Below are 17,820 nucleotides of genomic sequence, written 5' to 3'. Positions count from 1 at the left end.
AGGCGGACGATTGGATGCTTACTTTCTGCAGGCTTAGCAGATTTACATAGTCTAGTCCAATTTGACCACTGGCGAAGGTCATGCCGTCAGAAAAGCAATGTGGTGATCATCAAAGTCATTGAGAAGGGTCGGTAAGGTCAGAGAAACTCAAAATAGGCGCATATGGACTTGGCGTTAATTAATCTCCAACTTTGTACGTAGGCCCTTGTCCCGATGATAAGAATACCCGTTTGGAAACCCGCGGAGTAAGAGACTCCACTTTTACCCTTTTTATGACATTCGGAAATAAGGAGCAAAGATTTTTTGATAACTTGGTGACTGACTACTTTTGTTTGGTTTGGTGGCTTGGATGCTATTTAACCCGCGTCCCCAAGTACCTAACTAACTAGTTGCACATACTGAAGCAACAAACACATCTTGGAGATGATCCCGCGGTTTTGATTACAAATAGTACGAAACTAACCCATAAGTTGAGCTTCTATAAGAACTGTTTGCATAAACAAAACAACATTTCCAACATTGAACAGTGGATCTGCCTCATTCCAGTTTCTCGTTTCGTTTCATTTTCCCTCCCCCAGCCGACAGCCAAGCTGTTGAAGTTATAAAGGTTCTCGATGGCTCACGCATCAGGTTCATCGTCTTCACCTTCTGCCAGTGAAGGCGAGAAAGGCAGCAGCAGCAAAATGAAGGCAGACGATCAACAGAGCATAGCCTCGTCAATGGACGAGGATCTATATGAGGAGAAGCAACCAAGAAGCTTTCCCCTCGTCAAAGATAAAAAGGACCAAGATCTAAATAGTGCACCTGGTGTGCGGCCCTATGCCCCCAATGGCGACCTATTGGACAGCCAGTCCCGTGCTCCCAGCCGGCACGACACAGAGGGTATTCGAGATGCCCCGGATTTACATTCTATCCCTTCCAATCGACTATCGCGAGCCCTGAGCCGGACTGTGACGCGGTCTAGCTGGAGCCCTGGACCACCACCGGATGGAGGTCTCGAGGCGTGGCTCGTCGTGCTGGGCGCCCACTGCGTCAACTTTAACTGTTGGGGATTCATCAATTCATTTGGAGTCTTCCAGCCCTACTACGTGGACCTCCTCGGCCGGTCGCAGTCGGATGTTGCATGGATCGGATCGACACAGACGTTCCTCGTCTTCTTCATCGGGGCCTTTACCGGGCGGCTCACCGACATGGGCTACTTTCGGCATCTCTACATCGCGGGCGTCACCTTCATGTTGACGGGCATCTTCATGACGGCTCAAGGCACCCAGTACTGGCACTTTTTGCTCTCGCACGGCATCTGCATGGGGATCGGGTACGGATGCCTCTTTTGCCCGGTAGTCGCCGTCACGAGCACCTGGTTCTCCAAGAAGAGGGCGTTTGCCATGGGCATGGTGGCCTCCTCCACCGGCACCGGCGGCCTCGTCTTCCCCATCATGGTGCGGCAGCTCCTGCCGATGGTGGGCTTCTCCTGGACGATGCGCACCATTGGCTTCGTGCAGATGGCCTTGTTGTTTGTCTCTGGTTTCATCGTCAAGACGAGGGTTCCTCCTAGGAAGCAGGGTTCGTTCCTGGATTTAACTGCTTTCAAGGAGCTGCAGTACGCATTTTATGTTTTGGGGGCGTTCTTCGTAAGTTGACTCTACAATATGGAGGTTGGAAAGGAATTGTGTCACTCAAAAAGTGATCTTGGTAACTAACTCTTGTGTTCTTTCTCAAAAATCCAGTCTTTCTTGGGCGTCTTCGTCGTCTTCATCTTTGTCGTTTCTTACAGCCAAGACATCGTGGGGCTCTCGTATACAGACGCACTCAACCTCATGATGGTGCTCAACGGCGCCGGCGTCCCCGGCCGAATCGTACCAAACTACATAGCCGACCGTGTCGGGGTTATCAACATGTTTATAATCTTTGCCAGCGTCTCGGGCATCTGCGGTCTGTCCTGGATGGCGGTCACGACGGTGCCGTCCATTTACCCCTGGACCTTTTTCTTTGGCTTCTTCGCCGGCGGCATACAGAGCCTCTTCCCCGCGGGCGCGTCTGCCTTGTCCCCTGACCTGCGCAAGAGGGGCGTGCGCATCGGCATGGTATTTAGCTGCGTTAGCATCGCGGCGCTGACGGGGTCGCCTATAGCCGGAGCCCTCATCTCAGCCATGAATGGGAGCTATATGGCTGCTCAGTTGTTTGTTGGGGGTTCGCTGTTGATGGGTAGTGGGTTCCTTGTCGCGAGTAACATCGTGGTCAGCAGGGAGTTGGGGAATATTGGATGGCCAAAGGTGTGAAGAAGGATTTGCACTCTCCCCAGCCGTTTGATATGCATATTCAGCAACCGGTCATGGCACTCCTTCCTTCTTCCTATTTTCCTTTGTTATTTTATTTTCATTTTATTTTTTTGTAAATAAAATAAGGTGCTGAAATGCTGGCCAAGAGAGTAGTGATCTCACCCGGCAGCTCAATTTCCTAGTGTCGATCTTACTAAAAAAAAAAAAAAAAAAAAAAAAAAAAAAAAAGGCTGGTTGACATCGTCATCGTCCGGCAGCTTTCTTTTTTTGTTTTGCCTCTTCCAACAACGATGTGCAGGTATGCCAAGGCTGAAGCGAAAGAGGTGCCAAGTCCCACTCGTGATGTTATGGAATTCCATAGACGCGGGACTAGATAGACCAGAGTTATCCGGACCCATCTACATTCGGCGCTAGGGCGGGCAGTAGATTCCTTGTCGTTTTCCCAAGATTGCCCCTTGGCACATTGCAGGTCGGGACCGTTCTCTCGGGTGTGGCGCTTCAGGCCGGCCTTCCACAGTTTTGCATCGCTAACGGATATCTCCACGGCCAAGGTGTGGCTTGAAGCCGGCGTCGGTCGATGACGCTCAGCAGAATGATAGTAAATGAAGTGTTCCAAAAGATCAGTTGGCGTCTTGCGAACGTGATGTTTGTGTTTACTGAATAACAGTGCCGTCTGGCACGCTACCGCGGCTTCCAAACATGTTGTAGTGATATACTCATGTATGATGCATGTCCGAAAAAAGATGTATAAATGGACCAAGTGCACCAAATGATACTATCTGCTTGCCACCGGTCTGAGGGCATATCAGTCATCCTACTCCCCAAGCATATACATAAACACACTCAATCGTATCTTGCTATCATTTCCCTACTCACCTCGCCCATGAAGTTCAGCACCATCATCTCAGTCGGCGTCACCGCCAACACCGCCATGGCCGCCCCCTTCCTCGAGAAGTTGGCGACGTTTGGCGGTGCCAAAGCAAAATGGATAATCGGCGACAGGGACGACAAGTACGACGGCGTGTCGCCATTTGACTTCACATCGACATACAGTGTACTGGCCACGCCGGACCAGGTCGTCAATGCGTCCGACGTCGCCACCAGGGGCCTCGAGGGCTCCAAAGGCTGGTTCCTGTACGGCATCAACGCCGAAGAGGACGTCATCTGCTACAACATCACCACGCAGGGCTTCCGCGGCGATTATCAGTCGCCGGCTGTCACGGCGACGCATATCCATCAGGGCGAGAAGGGCAAGAATGGTCCTCCGAGGTGAGTGATTGGCTTTACTCTAGCGGTGTTTATGATAAACGGTGTATGAAGTCGTGGTGGTCTGACCAAAGTCGGTGGATGAGCAGGATCGCGTTCCCAAACCCAGAGCCAATTGGTGGTGATGGTGATGTGCGCAGAAGCCTCGGCTGCCTCAAGGGCCCCTTCCGTACTGGCGTCATGGCGGATGGTCGGGACACTGGCGAGGGCTTCACCGTGGCCATGATCGAGAAGGACCCGGCTGGATTCTTTACGGACTTGCACTCGTCGCTTGCTGTAGCGGGTGCTTTCCGAGGACAACTTGGATGCCGAGAGCGACAGTATCGGAGTTCGCTGGGATCTGGATGGCTAGGTAGGTAGCTGTTGTGTTTGGGAGAAAATGAACAAGTCCAAAGAAGCTTAAGTGCGGGGTAAATCAAAAAGATTGGTTTCATGAGGACAATATGCTGGTCATTGCTTCGGCGTTTGGAAGTTGCTTGATCTTCACAGATTTGTGCAGATTCTGTTCAGATAAGAGTAGGTACCTATAGAGTAGCCTAAATCTCCTCGATCTTCCTTAACTCGCTGAATAAAACTTTCTGTTCTGTTATTTCTTCCCACCGGTTCTGCCTAATTCACAGCAAGTAAGTTCAGGTCTACCAATTTGGAAGCAGGCACAATTCCCCTGCAAATTGCACTCACTGTTTCCGTTTCTTTCCACTTTCGACATGTCCCAATTAGGCAGGAACGACTATATGTGCAAAGTGCCCATGCTTCACCTCAGGCACCAGTTGCTCAACTTCAACCTACCTACTCCCAATTGTCATTTTCTTCTTCTCTGAATTTAACACAATTCGTTTTGTGCAGTGGCACATTATCTCCATCTTTATTTGCATCATAATTTCTTCCGACAAATGAGCCGTGGGCCATATTCGCCCAAGATGAAAAGACTTCTAGATCTTCCTGTCGCGGTCTTGATGGATACATTCGAGCTTTTCTGTCAGCACTGCCACCCTATGTCACGGGCATACTTGTTCTCCCATGATAACCTCCGAGAATATCAGTGGAAGTATGCCTGCGACTTGGGTCCCTCTGAACCTTCGAGCCGTGTGGCACTCGCCAGCTTGTGTCGTACCAACAAGTTTCTTAATTCAATAGCGACTCCAATCCTTTATCATTGGGCTCATTTCCCAGAGGGGCATTCCGACGATGGCCGGAGCTTTGCCTTTTACCGCACCATGTTTTTGGAGCGACCAGATCTGTGTCAACATGTGCGCAGCATACATCTTGAGGAGAAAGAACTTGGGGACCTGCCCTCAGAGCTCGCTGACGCCATCCGCCACGAACTTGGAATTGTTCCAGCTAATCCGCCGAAAGCTTCGTCGGGAGGTTCATTAAAAGATCCATCGGAGGATTCGTCGGGAGGTTCATTAAAAGATCCATCGAAGGATTCGTCGGGAGGTTCATCAAAAGATTCATCGGAGGATTCGTCGGGAGGTTCATCAAAAGATCCATCGGAGGATTCGTCGCATGTGCGGTTGAACAGTGACCCCGCTCCATTTCGTTTGGGACAGAGAATGACATTGCCGACACTGCTGGCTGCCGACTGCATAGGATTACAAGAAATATGCCTCGAGATCGATTGTATGGACGACATCATGGACTGCTATCCGATGAGAGCTCTCCCGCGCCTCAAAACTCTCATTGTTACGATGAGTGAAAGTGAAGACCAACTGGGGACACCAAGGCTGCAGGCAATCTTTCGGGTCGCCCCTGGCCTCAAGGTCTTGATTATCTCGGATCTTAGCTACTTCTTCCCAAGCAATCAGTGGGCCAATCTCCGGGAGTTGATTCTGTATGAGAGTTGCCTCGACATTGATGCCATTCAGCTGCTCCTTCTGGCTTGTCCCATACTCGAGAGTTTTGCTTATGAGATTGATGTCCGTCACGAGTCTCCGATTACTTCGCCACATACATATCCCCGCGACCTCATCAGAACAGTCTCTCGGTACACCAGGCGCACGTTCCGGTCATTGAACCTAAACCTCTCCTATTTCTGGTCAACATGGTCCTTTGATGATCCAGCTGAAGCAATGGGGTCATTGCGGAGTCTGGAATCGCTGGAGCATCTTGAATTGGGCCTCCAGAGTTTTCTAGGAGGCTCTCGCATAGAAAGTGACGAAGACGTGCCAAGACGTCTACTTTCCTGGACTTTTCCGTTTAGGATTCGTTCAGTCACAATTGAAGTCGCCTGTGCGGTGCAGGCCAAGATATTGGGCCTAGCCCTTGACTACTTCAAGAGGGTCTGCAGAGAAGAATGTCCTGAATTGGAGACCATTGTCGTTCGAGGCATTTATAGCGACTTCGAGATACCCGGGGTATCGCACTTAATTTCGAGTTTTGAAGAAATAGGAGTGAGTCTCAAACTGCGTCATGAGCCCATCCTGGTTCAGTAGCCAAGCACCAACCAGTTCCAGGTACCGGAGGAGGAGCGAGTGGATTCAAGAGCATGTTTACGATTCAGGGCAGTGCGCTGGTTTAGAATGGTATCTCATGGGGTGAGCGTTGTAACTGATGATCACTCGCGTGGAAGTTTACGGAATAAACAGCGGATGAGTGATGAAAGATGGTGGATAAAGTAAAGCTATCCTAGTCCTGCCATACAAAATTCATAACACAACTGAGGAATCAATTTGATCTCCTACTTCCAATCTACGACGAGCACTTGGGCAAGTTGACGGTCGAACCGACCGGCAAATGGAGGCCATCAACACCTTTGTTAGCACCGGACACGGCCGACTCCTGTAGCCCCAGAGACTTGGCGATAGTGGTAAAATTGTCGCCTTTTTTGACGGTGTACGTGAAGGGGCCCTTCTTGAGACATGTACCCTGTGCGTCTGTGTTGGGATTTGTGGCCGTGGACTTGAGGCAGGTGTTGTTGTCGACGTTTTGCGTGCAGAGGCCGGTGGGGATCCTGAGCATCTGGTCGACGGCGATGGAGTCCGGGTCGGTGACGTTGCTTTCCTTGGCGATGTTGCAGATGCCAGACTGGTACGCCGCCGTCAGCTTGGTAAGCGTGTCGCCCGAGACCACCTTGTAACTGATCACGGGCCCGTTGGTCTTGAGGTCCTCGCAGCCACGGATGCTTCCCTTGCCTCCCTTGGTACTGTTCGTCCCAGTGGCTGTTTCCGCCCGAACGACCAGTCCACCGTGTAGGCCACGCTTCGGAATAGGAAGAGGAGAGGACGGCGTGGCGGCGGCAAAGGCCGCAAACAGAGCAACAATAGTAATTGGCAACATCTTGACTCGAGGGGTGATGAAACGCTGTCACAGTTGTAAATGAGAAAGAAACCAAGAAGGTTCTGTCAGGGCCGTATCGAAAGTAAATGATTATCGGGGCTGTCAAAGCCAACAGAGGAACCAGAACCTCTAAGAAAAAAGAATGGGGTATCAGAGAAAAGAATGGCCGAGAGCAGACACGATCGAATGGGATTTGCTGATGCAGAGAAGAACCTCTGGCCCAGAAGGGTAGAATTAAAAGAAAAAGGCGGGAGACCAGCTATGTATATATGCTTCCATGACCTGATACAGCCGTTGCGCGTCAGGCTTATTATCGCATCTGGTACCTGGGATCACAAGACAAGGCTTTTACACAGTCTCGACTCATGCCTATTCTATGAAGGGAGCGGATGGAATCTGCAGGGTAGTATTGTGCTCTCGGAGGGTTGGATCGACTGTCACCCGAGCCCCTGGGTTGACTATGCTGTCGCGCCCGCTTGATTACGCAAGAAGTTTTATTTTTAGGCGGGGAATCTATCAACCCATAACTGGGGTATTGTACAGTATCTAAGATGGCAGATAAGTACCCCCGGGGCGATCCAGAGATGAATCGATCGATGAGGATCCCTTGTTTCCCTCCCACGGAATAATAGTGTGCTTCCATGGCGACATCACACAAACAGGACTATCCCGAGCGCGAACCTTATTTTTCCAAGTCCTTTCCGTGCTGAGACGGTATCAAGGAAGAGGCTGAGGAGGTATTGCGATACATCTGCGAGTCAAAAAATTTGCCCAACGAGCTCTATGGCAAGATATCTCCAGATGTGCTGCTTTGAACGTTTCAAATATCTTTGCTTTGACTCTTTCGCCAGTCTACAATATGTAGAACACTTGTTGAGAACTTAGGTACGGTTACTGGGGTCGTTGCCTTTGGACAGTCTTTTTGTTTCGGAAACTATCAAAACCAATGAATGCAAATATTGAGGACGACGTAATATGGTGATTTGAATATAGGATGTTTTGCATACCTTGTATTTTCCGCGTCACTATTTTCCTGATACTATTTCCGTCAATTATAGCGCATCATAAACAATTCAATTCATAAACTTGGAAACGACTTCACAACACCGTTTGCAGCATGTCTGGGGGACATATGTCAGCCTCTCTTGGTTGGGGGCACCAAAAAAAGATTAGCTTCTTGACTAGGTTGGTTCTTTGACAAACCCCTTACACCATTTAAAACGAAAGGCAAGTCGTGGGGTCTAAACCGGGGTCTATTGTGGAAACTTCTAATGGACCGGACCGCTTTACTGGGCCCTTTCCTTTTGGTCCCTGGGAAGATTATGAGCCCCAAATCACCTTCTTGACTCGTGGAAAGGACGCCAGGGGTTTCTTTCTTTCTTTCTTTTTTTTTTTTTTTTTTTTTTTTTTTTTTTTTTTTTTGTAAGGTAGATCTGGTAGAATCTGGGCCCTGGGACATAGGTATTAATATGACACATTTTGTTCTTGTCAGTTCAGCCCAGTCCAGATTGCGTGTTAAAAATCAACATATTTACCATAACTCTGGGTGATTGTCAGTCATGAATCATCGCGATCTGACAGGACTGCCTGTTAATCAGGTATAGGTATAAGTTGACAGGACTGTTTGCTGAACGTTGACAGAATAGCAGACAATGTGGAACCGACTTTGCACACGAGTCAAATGTGAAGCATATCAGCACCCACCCGCTTGATCGACCGACATTAGGTTATTGGCAGTTACAGCCAAGCTTGACCGCCCTTATTATCCACCAACTGGAACGGCCACCCACAACAGGAAGCCAAGCATTTCTAATGGCAATGTGTCTGAGTGGTTAAGGAGCGTGACTAGAATGAGAACCCACCATGAGTATAATCGCTCAGGGATTCCAAATCAAATCACGTGGGTTCGCCCGCGTAGGTTCAAATCCTGCCATTGTCGTATAAACCTGCTTGGTCTGACCACCTTTTTTGCAATTTACCCACCATAACTTCATACTGTCCTGAGCTGTCAACGGGTTTTTATTCCCAAGTCAACGCTCCAATTCGCATCAGAAGTCAAAGCATTTCTACCGGCAATGTGTCTGAGTGGTTAAGGAGCGTGACTAGAATGAGAGCCCATGCAGAGATTCGTCTCTTGGGGATCCAAATCAAATCACGTGGGTTCGCCCGCGTAGGTTCAAATCCTGCCATTGTCGTTCATAAGATCTTCATCAGATCATCATCTTTTTGCAGACTTTCGTACCAAGGCTTTCAAGCTATCTATGTATGTCTTTGTTTCTTGTTTGTAGCTTATTTATTTTTATTACTTGTGAGCTATTGTTATTTTGCTAACAATTCAGCCAGATGCCACCTTCCGGTATTTTTGTAATATTTTCAACGCACAATACGTTTTCAATTGTGTGGGGGAAACGTGGCTGGGTTTGTTAGGGAAATTTTTAATAGGATTAATTCTAGGTGGTTCATCGATGTGGGAGGAACACAAACAAAGATCTGCTAATTTATTGCATGGCAAAGATAAGTATTATGATATTTTATATTTATGTGAGTATTATAGGTATGCCGTCTTTATACAATATTTTTGTGTAGTCTTTGATATTTTTATCACATTTGTAACAAAAGCTGAGCATTTGGCCCATGGCCCCAGCAAGCAAAGTTGAAGTTATTAATGCGACTTCATTCACATGTCGTGATCAGAAGTAACTGCGACTGCTCTTTTCAGGGACTAAAAGGTATGACGCCGAGTCTGCACTTTCAAATGCATTAGTCGTGCAAAATAATTATTCTTTCTTTTTCTTTTCCTTTTTCTTTTTAGACAGGTCACACGATTCGAGGAGGCCAATGGAGCAACGTCAGCAGACACCTAATATCTCACCTGGCTTCTACTTGGGGGCTGTGCGTTGTGGGCCCCCTCAAAGAGGAGGCATTAGATGAACCCGGGTCAGGATTGAGCTGAACCCCCTTCAAAGATAATTAGACCCATTTTCGCTAAGAGTTGAACCCCCTTTAGAACTTGCAATTTAATTGGCCAAACAAAACGGGTCGAATGGGTTATTCCATATAAGGGTGGACCCGGAAAACAGATAATTAACGGCATATACGCTGCATATACTATATATATATATGGGAAAAGCTTAACGTTAATAGAATTTCAATATAATATTTTATTATAATAATATATAATATAAATGTTTATATAAATAATATTATAATTATATTTTAAATTTATTAAACTATATAAATAAGTGGAATAAAAAATTTACAAATAAATTAATATATTAAATAATTTATATTAAATTTTTAAAAAGAATTAATAATATTAATTAATATAAAAAAATAAATAATAATTAACAAAATATTTATACCGAATTTTATTACCAATATTAACAATTTAATATATAGTTCGAATATAATAAAAATTACAAACACGAGTTTTTTATTTAAATTTAATTTAAAAAACGTGAAAAATAAATATAATATATTTATTATACAATAACAGTAAATAAAATCATAGCTTACCAACATATGCACTGCATATACAACGCATACGCAAAAATTCTTATTTTATTTATCACATATATTATAAAACGTACGCTATATATAAATATAACATATATTATATATATGCAATAACCAGTATAATATTGTAAATACAGTAAAAATGGAAGTAAAGGCAATATAAATGCTACGCATTTATATTATTTATTCGAAATATCGCGTATTTAATAATAAACCTTAATATTAAAATTAATCGGTATTATATTTTTCCGAACGTTAAATTTAAAAAAGTTTTTTTTCCTTATATAATGTCTATCCGTTTTTTACTTTCCGTTTACGTTTTTTATATGTAAAATTTACGGACCGTAATGGCTTTAAATATTAATATACCAATTGCAAATTCGAAATCTAATAAATTGCAAATAATATTGGCCATTTTGTTTAATTTTTCGACCAATAACCAACCAAAACATTTACAACAAACCCCAAATATAAATACAAATATTTTTGGCACCTTTACGTTTGGTAATTTTTTAAAATTACCATAAATTAACGAAAATATAAACAGCGTAAAAAATATATATAAAATATATACCGGGTATATACAGAATATATATACTAATATTATTTTTCGCAGAATATTATGGCTTAATTTGGGTTATTAATAGGAAATAATAATAAATATAGGATTTTAGCAATTAAAATCCAATATCATATTATAATTTTTTATTATCCGGATACAATACCGAACGGAATTTTATATATTATTCCATAGCAAATACCAAATTTTAAACAAATTACATTTGCGGATATATATAATATAAAAATTAACCATATTATTAATCGAATGGGTTTTACCATATACCTTACATATAATTAATATATGCATATTAATTTTAAACTAATATTATATTATAAATTTAATATTGCCTTTATTTTAAATCCCTTAAAAAAGTTAAAAATAAATTAGCTATAAAAATTCTATTATTAAAGTAAATGTATTAATTTTACAAAAAATTGTATATTGGTTTTGTTCGTAGACTCGCAGGTCTACTAACAATGCATTGCGTGGTAGACTTAATCAATGGGTGAGAACGTTATACCTCTGCAATTTGGGTATATTCGGTCTGTCTTCTACCTAAGTCGTGCGACTGCATTTGATTATTCACGGCCGGATGAAAAGTCTTTCATGCGGTCCGTGCTCCTTGCTTAGTCACCCAATCGCCGGGGCCGCAGCTCCGGCCCGGCTTTACCTCCTTTCCGCTGCGCGCGCGAGTGAGGCTATTCCAACAGGTTTATTAATTATATTAACAATAAATTCGCGTTTTATTGGGCATTAAAATGCAACGGAATTCGGTAATATTCCAACCTTCGTTAACATTTACAAAGTTTTAACGTAGCATATAATCGTTTCGATTTGGAATAAATACAGCGTATATTTGTATATAAAGTAGACGTACAACCAATGCCAACAATAGTTAAACATATTCGAACCAAAATTAAAAAGTATACCAACTATATACGTTATATATATAAACCATATATTAACCAATTACGATAATATTTATTACGGATTTTATCGTTATTAGCACCAACAAATTCGATTAAATCCTATTGGGAATATATATTATTATAACGATATAATAAAAACCTGGTTATATAATAACGTTTAACCAATATTTTATCGGTTAAATTCGTTTATACGTATTAAATTTAACTGGTATTAAAAATTTTTAATTAAAAATTTAGGTTTGTTATTTGGTATACCCCAATAAAATAAATATAAAGTAATAGCATATAGGGCAATTATTTTTTCCGGCATTTATTGGGTTAAATTCTCGATATTTGCAATTCCTTGTTAAAAATGGCGGCCCTGCTATAAAAAACCAATAATATATATATATTAGTAATTTAATATATAAACGTAAAATTTGCGGTAAGGGAATTTATTATTATATAAAAACGGAATATTAAACTAATATATATATATATAACGGTAAAATTTCGGTATAATAATGGAACCGGATATATTAAATAATGTATATATAATATGCTTTTCGATATTTATATTCCGGTAAATTATGCTCGATATTTATAGACCTTTATTATTATTCGAAAATTATATACGTATTACCCAATATTTCCAAATCGAATACCAATACAAATTAAACAAAATATATTTACGGTTTTACGCAAATAAAAGGTTTTATCCCTAAAACCACGTATATAAATTATATATAAAACAAATATTTAATAAATACGTAATATATATTAAAATTTTTACAGGTAATTTTGCCATTAATACCGTTTTCCAAAATTTAAAAAGGAAATGGTAATATAAACTTTTATACCGCGGATTAAAAGGGCATTTAAACTATTTTAACCGTATTACAAATATAATTCGAATTTTGCGATTTATCGAATATCCGGACGGAACGGAATACGTGGGTATATTTACTATATATAACGTATATATAACGCAAATATATAGCTAATATTACATTATATAAATACCTATACGGAATTCTTTAACCAACGACGACGAAGTTTTGTACGTCGATTTGTGTAAAATATAGTCGAATTAATATGTGGAAGATTTGCAATTATTTGCACTATATATGCAATATTTAAACGTTTATTTAAACAGCATTATTTGGAAATGGATTTATTTTTTAAAATGGTTGTTGGATTTATTAATTTTTTTTTGGAAAATTGGGAAGATCCAACAAATTGTACGTATTTGCAATATAAATCCTTTATATAAATGTAATATATAAATTAATTAATTTTATTTTTAGGCTATTTTTACGGCCGTAGGCAAATATATTTATATATTTTTGCAAACCCGCAAATCCAAGAAAATTGGAAATTATTTTTTTTAATTATTTTCAAATTTATAAAAATATTACTGGGGAAATTGTTAATTAGGGCTATATAACGAACCGTAAATTTGGAAATTGGTTAACGGTAATTGCAAACGCAGATTAAATACAAATATTGGGTAAATTTTGCATATATAATATTTATAAACAAAATATTAATATATATTTTAGGTTTTAATTTATATTTAAACCATTTAAATTCCAGTAAAATATTTAAAAAACATTTGTAATATATATATATTATATATATAATATATATAATCCGCAATTTCAAAACGCAATTCCCGCGGTGTAAAGCACGTATACAATTGTTGCAATTATTTTCGTTGGAAACAGAAAATAAATATACGCAGCAAATATATAATATAACCGAAATATATCCAAAAACCAAAATTTGGTTTAATTAAAAAGAATTTCCGTGGTTAAAAATAGCAATTTTTGCACGGTATTTTAATATAAACCAATTTTGGCGTAAAATAGCATTAAAATATACGAATATTGCAAAAATTGGATATGCAAAAGATAATTCGTCCATTGGACGTTATTTACTTTTATTAATTATAATTAAAAGGTAATTATTTATATTAATTATAACTTAAAATTATATATTAATTTTATTTTTAGGTTGGAACGTAAATGTTTTGTATAAAAAAAGGAAAATAATATAACGCGAATATATAATATATTTACGGCCTGGAATAATAAATTTAATATTTAACGATTTGTTCGAAATTTCCAACGTAAAAATTCCAAGGTTCGGAAATTTGCACGGGGAAAAAATGCAAATGCAATTTTTCGAAACTAGGTTACGTATAAAAATACATTATATTTGTATAATAAACCCGGGCAAAATCTTACGAACGACCAATTTTTATTTTAATTTGGGGTTATAATTAATTTAACGTATTTAATACGTACTACCGTCCAAAAAAGTATTTAAACAAATTAGCGATTATTAATAATATTTGCGGTATAGGTATAAAATACGCGTAACGAAGTTAACCAGGCCGACCCAGGTGGTAACCCGGTAAGCTAAACGCCGGCGATAATATTTGCGTTGTAATTGTAAGGTACGCGTAACGAGGTTAACCAGGTTAATCCAGGTAATAGCCCGGTAAGCTAAACGCCGGTAATAATATTTATATTATAATTGCAAGGTACGCGTAGCGAGGTTAATTAGGCTAACCCAGGTGGTAATCCGGCAGGCCAAACGCCGGCGATAATATTTACGTTGTAATTATAGGGTACGCGTAACGAGGTTAATTAGGTTAACCCAAATGGCAGCCCGGTAAGCCAAACGTCGGCGATAATATTTACGTTGCAATTATAGGGTACGCGTAGCGAAATTAACCAAATTAATACAAGTGGTAACCCGGTAGGTTAAACGTCGGCGATAGCATTTGCGTTGTAATTATAGGGTACGCGTAGCGAAATTAATTAAATAAACCAAAATGGCAGCCCGGTAGGCCAAACGCCGGCGATAATATTTGGGCTATAATTACAAAATATAAACGATTCGATTATAATAAATTTTTCAATACGACGCAAACGTTCCCGGGTAATTATAAAAATAACATTTTTTAAAAATAATATAATTATATTTAAATATATAATACGTATACGCCGTTAAATTAAACCATTTTTATCGTTAATACGTTTACAAAAAAAAATAAAAAGATTGGAATTGGTACGATAAAAAAAACAGCGTTTAATAGAATTAAACCAGTTAAAAATACAAATTTAAATATTAAATAAACAATTAAATAATTAATTAATATATAAATATTTTTTAATATTTCCATAAAAATTATATATATACGATATATATATATATTAATATTATAACCTATTCGCAATATTTTATTAATTGTTCCGTTATTAAAATCTTTTTGGTACGATTTTTAAAATTCGGAAATCCGTCGAATAAATCTTCCTAATACGTATTAACGCCGGTTATATTTTAATTAAAATTCGTTTATACGTTTTATTAATCGAATACGAGTTTTGGCGTATAAAAAAATCTATAATATAACTTTACCTAATCCGTTTTGGATTGGAAAAAGTAGGATTTTGGATTTTAAAATTTATTTAAAATAGTCGAAACGGTATATTTTTAAAATTAATACATATACAAAAAAAATATAGGCCATTTGCGGCGCATATATTAAATTAAACACTTTTTATTTTATTTTTTATCGTTACCCTATATTTCCTTTTTTAATATTTTTTTTTCCTTTTTTTTTTTTGTTTTTTTTTCATTTTATATTGCGACCGCGGTTTACGCAATTGCATTATACGATATTACTATAAATAAAAAAAATAGGCCCCAGCGGTATATAAATTGGTATATTAATAAAATTTACGGTAATATTTATTCGTATTTTTAATTAATTTAATAATATAATTTAAAACGTTAATAATTTTATTTCGACGGACGTTTAAAACGCCAAATTTATATTAAAATATAGTTATTACGTTAGCGGTATTATAAACCCCAATTTCGACTAAATTCCTTCAAATAAATGTTATAGTATTTTAACATATATAATATAAACGCCCAACATTTGTATAGTAACAGCGATTAACATATTATAAAAAAAAAGAATCCAAATCGGGGCAATGGAAAATTAAACGAAAATAAAATTTCCCCCATATATATCGCATATAACCAACAAATATTTGGCATTAATTTATATATATTTATTAATATATTTTTTAACGCCCCCCAATATATTATTATAATTATTTAATATAATACCTAAAATGTAAGCCATTTTTCCATATATTTTGCGTATTTAATATTTATATATAATAAATGTATGGCCTTTATTAACGGCGAAGATAAAAAAATATGTAGTATTTTTTACGTATAATTAACGGATTTTCGCCGGTATACCCGTTTTAAATATCCAGGGTTTTGTAAATAAACCTCCCCTTTTGCAAATCCGTAACATATATTTTATATATATTTTACACATTTTTTGCATATGCTAACCTAATATAGGGGCCCAAAACATTCCAAAAAATCCAAATTTGACGGAAAAAAAATTGGGATTCAAATAAATTATATATATTATTATAATAATTTTTATTTGCTAATATAACATATATATAATACTTTTATAAAATTTATTTTACACCAATATTAGCGTATTAGCAAATTTATTAAAAAACCTACGTAAATAATTTTTAATATATTCGTTAAATTTTATTTAATATTAATTTTAACAGGCATTTTTACCTTTTAAACATTATTGCTAAAACTATTAAACGAATTGCTGCAAACAACGAAATATTTCGAAGAAAATACGGTTCGCAATTTCATCGTAAATTACATATAAATATAACGAATATATTATATAACCTATATATATTAGGCATACGTATCGTTTATATATAATATATACCCGGAAATATTCCTAACCAATTATAATATTATTAATTAAAAACATTATCCGCTGGCCCCGGCCGCAAACGTAACGCACAAATAATATATTAAAAAAAGGAGGACGATAATATGCCGGCCATTCGAAAAAAATTTAACGCCGCTAATACCGGCCGCAAACGTAATATATAAATAACGTATAAAAAAGATAACGATAATATACCGGCCATTCGAAAAAAACCTAACGCCGCTAACTTTGGCCGCAAACGTAATACATAAACAATATATAATAAAAAAAACGATAATATACCGGCCGTTTAAATAAAATCTAACGCCGCTGGTACCGGCCGTAAACGTAACGTACAAATAATATATAAAAAAAAGGATAATAATATGCCGGCCGTTCGAATAAAACCCAACGCCGTTAACCTTAGCCGTAAACGTAATATATAAATAGCGTATAAAAAAAAGGAGGATAATATGCCGGCCGTTCGAATAAAACCCAACGCCGTTGGCCATACCCGTATAAATAATATATATATAACGTAAAAAAATGGCGAAAACGAAAACGAAACGCGACGGAAAAAACCTATTTTTGCCGGCCCCCGCCGTAAACGTAATATACAAATAATATATAAAAATAAAAACGATAATATACCGGCCGTTCGAATAAAATCCAACGCCGCTAGCCCCGGCCGTAAACGTAATATATATATAACGGATGAATATAACGAAAAGGAAATATTATTTTAAAAAAAAACGATTTTTACTGGTTTTTATCGGAAATACGTTGGATATATAATATATAAAAAAAGGAAATAATATAAATATTTACCCAAAAAATTTAATATTAATCCCAATATTATTACAAATTTAAAAAATAAAAATAAACGGGAAATACGGTTTATAACGCGTAAAAACCTTACAAACGTTATTCCGGCCAAATCCATATATAATATAAATATAAACCATTAAAAAAAAATATAAAATAAAACGAACCACAGCCTACCGCGCGTAAAAAACCTATAAGGGCATTTACAATCGAAATTTTTAACGTTATTAATATAAAGTATTAGGAAAAAAAGGATAATAAAAATAATAAATTACCGCCCATTACGCGTAAAAAACCTGCGAAAACCTTTATTATCGAAATTGTAAACAATATAAATACAAAATATTAGGATTTTAACGAAAAAAATAACGAACCAAGGCTTACGGCGCGTAAAAAACCCGT

The 17,820-nt window shown here is 38.4% G+C and overlaps 5 protein-coding genes across 5 annotated transcripts; 4 read left to right on the top strand and 1 right to left on the bottom strand.

Annotated features, from left to right (window-relative positions):
- The first annotated feature begins 370 nt into the window (after positions 1–370).
- Positions 371–2,443, top strand: PgNI_00572 (uncharacterized protein). Its single transcript, XM_031120650.1, has 2 exons — positions 371–1,631; positions 1,728–2,443. Exons 1-2 carry the CDS (start codon positions 615–617, stop codon positions 2,277–2,279), a joined length of 1,569 nt encoding a protein of 522 aa, XP_030985969.1. The 5' UTR covers positions 371–614; the 3' UTR covers positions 2,280–2,443.
- A 719-nt stretch (positions 2,444–3,162) lies between these two features.
- On the top strand, positions 3,163–3,948 carry PgNI_00571 (uncharacterized protein; the record flags this gene model as incomplete). Its single annotated transcript, XM_031120649.1, has 3 exons — positions 3,163–3,548; positions 3,635–3,873; positions 3,944–3,948. The coding sequence occupies 3 exons, from the start codon at positions 3,163–3,165 to the stop codon at positions 3,946–3,948; spliced, it is 630 nt and encodes a 209-aa protein (XP_030985970.1).
- A 517-nt stretch (positions 3,949–4,465) lies between these two features.
- Positions 4,466–5,980, top strand: PgNI_00570 (uncharacterized protein; the record flags this gene model as incomplete). The annotated part of the gene is made up of 1 exon (XM_031120648.1): positions 4,466–5,980. One exon carries the CDS (start codon positions 4,466–4,468, stop codon positions 5,978–5,980), a length of 1,515 nt encoding a protein of 504 aa, XP_030985971.1.
- A 256-nt stretch (positions 5,981–6,236) lies between these two features.
- Positions 6,237–6,824, bottom strand: PgNI_00569 (uncharacterized protein; the record flags this gene model as incomplete). The annotated part of the gene is made up of 1 exon (XM_031120647.1): positions 6,237–6,824. One exon carries the CDS (start codon positions 6,822–6,824, stop codon positions 6,237–6,239), a length of 588 nt encoding a protein of 195 aa, XP_030986667.1.
- Positions 6,825–8,823: 1,999 nt separating this feature from the next.
- Positions 8,824–9,334, top strand: PgNI_00568 (uncharacterized protein; the record flags this gene model as incomplete). Its single annotated transcript, XM_031120646.1, has 2 exons — positions 8,824–9,087; positions 9,168–9,334. Coding segments are annotated over 2 exons (348 nt in total), but the record flags the coding sequence as incomplete, so codon positions are not given.
- Positions 9,335–17,820: the final 8,486 nt, after the last annotated feature.

This window comes from Pyricularia grisea (genome assembly GCF_004355905.1).
Source record: "Pyricularia grisea strain NI907 chromosome Unknown Pyricularia_grisea_NI907_Scaffold_1, whole genome shotgun sequence".
Classification (NCBI taxonomy): Eukaryota; Fungi; Ascomycota; class Sordariomycetes; order Magnaporthales; family Pyriculariaceae; genus Pyricularia; species Pyricularia grisea.
The sequence above is the reverse complement of the archived record's forward strand: the minus strand, read 5'-3'. Positions and strand labels throughout refer to the sequence as shown.